General features: G+C 44.4%; 1 protein-coding gene across 1 annotated transcript in view; it reads right to left on the reverse strand.

Annotated features, from left to right (window-relative positions):
• Window positions 1-1635: 1635 nt before the first annotated feature.
• Window positions 1636-4488, reverse strand: part of LOC104950417 (homeobox protein unc-4 homolog) — an 8284-nt gene continuing 5431 nt past the window's right edge. The window contains exon 3 of the mRNA XM_010776935.1: window positions 1636-3725. Coding sequence (XP_010775237.1) covers window positions 2490-3725 — 1236 coding nt within the window. The 3' untranslated portion in view covers window positions 1636-2489. The remainder of the gene's footprint in view (window positions 3726-4488) is intronic.

A 4488-nucleotide genomic window follows, 5' to 3' on the forward strand; every position in this document is an offset into this window, starting at 1 on the left:
TTATTGTTATTTAATAACCTTTTAGTTTTGACAGGCTTAGAGTGAATTGAAAATAGTGTTTGGATTGAGGCTTCAGATTTAAGTGATTTAACAAAATGCATTATTTCACTTTAGGGGGGAAACTCACTTCATAATTGATTAAATCTCCCACTTGTCATTCTCACCCTTGGAACAACAAAAACACACACCTCCACATTCAGGAGTTTAGTCTCCTAAACATCTTTAATTCAGCCACTTTCCATCTTTATTTAAGTGTGGCTAACTGGCCATTATAAATGCCCTTAAGCTTTTAGTGTTTCTGATCTTTAAATAAATGGATTAAGGTCTAAGTGGCTTAAGAAATATTTAAGGCTTGAACACCTCTACAATCTAACGAAATCAAGTTGAATATCCACTCCATACTTCCTAAAGACACTTTAAATGTTCACTTAAAACAAATATTTGATTACATTTTGGCGGTTATTTTTGAAGATGTGACCCAGAGGAAATGCATGATTTAACTTTGAAGGAAAACCCACTTCATTTTTTGTTACATCTCTCACTTTTCATTACAAACCTTACATAAAAACACACATCGGCACATTTAGGAGTCTCTTTCTTGTGTCTTTAAACATATTTAATTCAGCCAATTTCCCTTTAAAGACAATCATTACACCTGTGAAGTTTGGCTGACTGGCCATTAATCAATTAACTTTGATATTGTTTTGAGAGAAAAATTACTACTTAGTATTTAGGAACACTGTTTGTGTACTGTATGCATGAATGATTTCACTTTGGAAGAAAATTCCCTTTACATGTATATTGACTTTAATCTCCCACTTTTCACTTTAAGCTTGAATACCAACACACTTGCCAATTAAGGGAGTTTCCTCTCATGTCTCTAAACATCCTAAATTCAATCTCTTTCAACTCACATTTTGTTTTATTAATGCAATCCTGGCACGCCCTCGCCTCTTCTCTCCCTCTCCAATCCGAGAATATTACTTAATGTTAAGGAACAGTGTTTAAGTGTGTTTATTTTAAGTGTTTATGATCTATAAATAGGATTAAGGTCTAAGTGGCTTTAAATAAATGCACTTTTTCATTTAGGGGGGAAAACTCCCACTTTTCATTCTATACCTTGAATAAAAACACACATCTGCAAATAGTCTCTTCTAAACATCTTTAATTCAGCCACTTCCTCTTTCTTTTATTCAGCCAAAAAGTGGTTATAAAAATATTAATGCAAGCCACTCGCCTCCTCTCCCCCTCTCCCTCTCCTATATCTTTATCTGTCTCCCCCTCAGGGACTCACAGTCCTATTAGAACAAATGACGAGGGGCTCGGGCGCTTTTGTGGAAAAAGGCGCACGGCAGACGGGCGCGCGCCTGTCCTATTATGTGCGACACATGATCAATAGGGCGATAACGCAGCAACATCAATATAAGCGACAGAACAATGAGGGATATCATCGAACATCTATCTTAATATAGCCGACTACAAGGGCCGTCTGACAACCGAGGCAGCTCATGAAAATTCCGCCCCACGAATCTCCCCCATCTCCTCCCCCTCAATAGATATGCGCACACACACCCCCAAACACACACACACACACACACACACACACACACACACACACACACACACACACACACACACACACACACACACACACACACACACACACACACACGATGCAGCTGGCACGGCTATTATTTCCCCATTTCAATTTGACACCCTCTGCCTTTCATGCTAATTCTATTATTGTAGGAAGTTTATGTGATTCCGTATCACTAGAAATCGGTAATGTCTAATAACCCTTTGGGGCTGAAAGGAGGAGGAGGAGGAGGATGAAGAAAAAAAAAACTGCCTCCAGAGCCATGGCAGCCAGTGGGAAAATAATTACTTTCATATCAAAACTCAGCAGGAGGCGCAGGGTCCTTATAGCCCGCAGCCACTAACCTCATTCCAGCTCGGCCTTTCAAATGAATAAATTTGTTAAAGCAATAAATACAAACAGCCAGACGGACTTGAGCCTCCTATACAGAGAAAAAGGAGGATTTATCTGCTGTAACACGACAAAACTCCAAGGTTCTGCCACACAGCAACCCCCACCCCCTTTTCAATATGCTCCTAGAAAAACAGTGATTCAATTTAAACAATAACTTTATTTATCAAAAGTGTTTACATATAAATATCTCGTTTTTTTTACAATATCTGAGGATTTTTGTTGTGTGTGAGATGTTTATTGTCGCCTAGATTTTAATAGGTCACTAAAAAAAGAGAAAGAACCTGCTTCTAAAGGCCTACAAATATGAAGACAGCCACTAGCTTTTTAAAAGGGGCGCCATCTGGATTGATCACACGTGATGATTAAAAAATAGATGAGAATTAGGTCTCCTGATTCCTGATATGTTTTTCCAAGTGTCTCAGCAGAGCTTTGGGAATGTTTGAATAGTCTGAGCGGTTGTTCCTGGTCCTTTGTTTATGTTTGCGCTCCTTGCAAAGTGTTAGTCCATATCGACATCCTCTCCATCTGTTCCGGGTGTTTCTTGACAGTCTGTGTTTGCCTTGAGACGTTCGGAGAGGGCTGGAGACGCCTCGCTCGCACCCTTCTCTTCGGCACGCAGCTCGGCAGCTTGGCAGCCATTTGTCAAACTCCTCTCCTCGATACTGTCTCTGCACGGAGAGGAGCTGAGCCTGGCCTGAACCTCAATGTTAGGAGAAACAGGGAATCTTGCATTGCTGCTGAGAACTTTCAAACTCCTCTCCTCCTTAATGTCTCTGCCCTGAGCCTCAATGTTAGGAGAAACAGGGAATCTTGCATTGCTGCTGAGAACTTTCAAACTCCTTTCCTCCTTAATGTCTCTGCCCTGAGCCTCACTGTTAGCCGGAGGAGAAACAGGAAGTCTTGCATTGCTGCAGTCACCTCTGTCTCCAGCCGCTCTATTGCTAATGTGATTGTTGTGCTCCGTATGATCCGAGTGTAGAGGCTTAGAGACAAAGCTGGAGAGGTCAGGGCTTCCTTCACTCGGCACAAACATCTGTCCCAGACACGGCGAGGCCTTCAGGGCTGCTTGGGGCACCAGAAAACCCAAGGGCTGATGGGTAATTGGGTAAAGCAAGAAGTGGCCTTTCCCTATGAGAGTCCTCTGGCTGGGCAGCGAGGGGAAGTCCAGCTGAGGTTTCCGTCGAGGCGTGACGTCGGAGAGGAGGCTCTCCACGCTGAAAGGGTTTCGTTTCTGCAGGGCGGAGGATCTGGGACCTCCGGGGCTGGAGCTGAGCGTGAAGCTGCCCGGAGAAACCTGCTCCGGTTCCCCTGCGGTTCTTTGGTTTTGGTGGTTCTGTAGTGGGCTGAAGTCGTGTCGTGTTTGGTCACAGATGGATTCAGTTGGGTGTCCTCGGTCAGCAGATTTGGAGGCAGGCAGGTCGAGGTGAATACTCCCACTGACGCTCGGACACTGCTGCTCGCTGTCGGTGAACTGGGAGACCCCGCTGTCGCTCTCCGAGCCCCCCGGCGTGTGGAAGCTGTCCCCTGACAGGAGTTTGTTCTGCGACTTCAGCAGCTTCCTCTCCTGCTTCCTCTTCTTCTTCTCGGCTCGCTCTCGGTCCCGGCGCTGGATCTCCTCGGGGTCCATGGGCTCGCCGCTGCAGGTGGTGGGGTGGGAGTTGTGAGCAGGCCGCCCCGGACCCTTCTTTGTGTTCTCCTTCTTTCTCCATTTAGCTCGGCGGTTTTGGAACCAAACCTGTGCACACAAACACACACATATGAATATACACAAAGGTGGAAACTCGGCACATGAGAGGACTTTTGTTTGGAAGTAGTTCCTAAGGTCAATCAATATCTGTCAAACACTAAGGTTCGTAAATTGGTTCAGTTAGTTCTGAAATGAGTTGAAGGAGGGATTAGTCCTGGTTTAGACCTAAATGCTTGTTTTAGCTTCTCTGATTAGATTTCTTTCTACTTTTTTCTCAATTTAGCACGTTGGTTTTGGACCCAAACCCATGCACACAAACACACAAACATGACATAAACATTGGTGGAAATGTGGCACATGGTATGATATTGGTTTGGAAGTAGTTCCTTATGTCATCATCTGACAAACACTACGGCCATTTTGTTCTATTTAGCACGTCGGTCAAACACACACACACACACACACACACACACACACACTAGCCTCACACAACCCTGCTTTTTGGCCCTCACACATCTGAGGATACACCCGAGGCAGCCGGCAGGAGAGAATGAGGGCAGAGAAGAAGAACGGAGGCTAGAGAGGCCCAGAAGAAGAAGAAGGAGAAGAAATAAAATCAAAGATGGAGAGAAGAGAGGGATGAGAGGAAGCAGGAAACATTTTAAATCTACTCCATCTTTACAAACACTCACAAGTGTGATCAAAGGAAACACACACTGCTTTTAAAGGGCGACCTCTGACCTCCAGACATCAGGAGTGTGTGTGTGTGTGTGTGTGTGTGTGTGTGTGTGTGTGTGTGTGTGTGTGTGTG

This window comes from Notothenia coriiceps, unplaced genomic scaffold (assembly GCF_000735185.1).
Source record: "Notothenia coriiceps isolate Sejong01 unplaced genomic scaffold, NC01 NC01_scaffold00017511, whole genome shotgun sequence".
NCBI classification, from domain to species: Eukaryota; Metazoa; Chordata; class Actinopteri; order Perciformes; family Nototheniidae; genus Notothenia; species Notothenia coriiceps.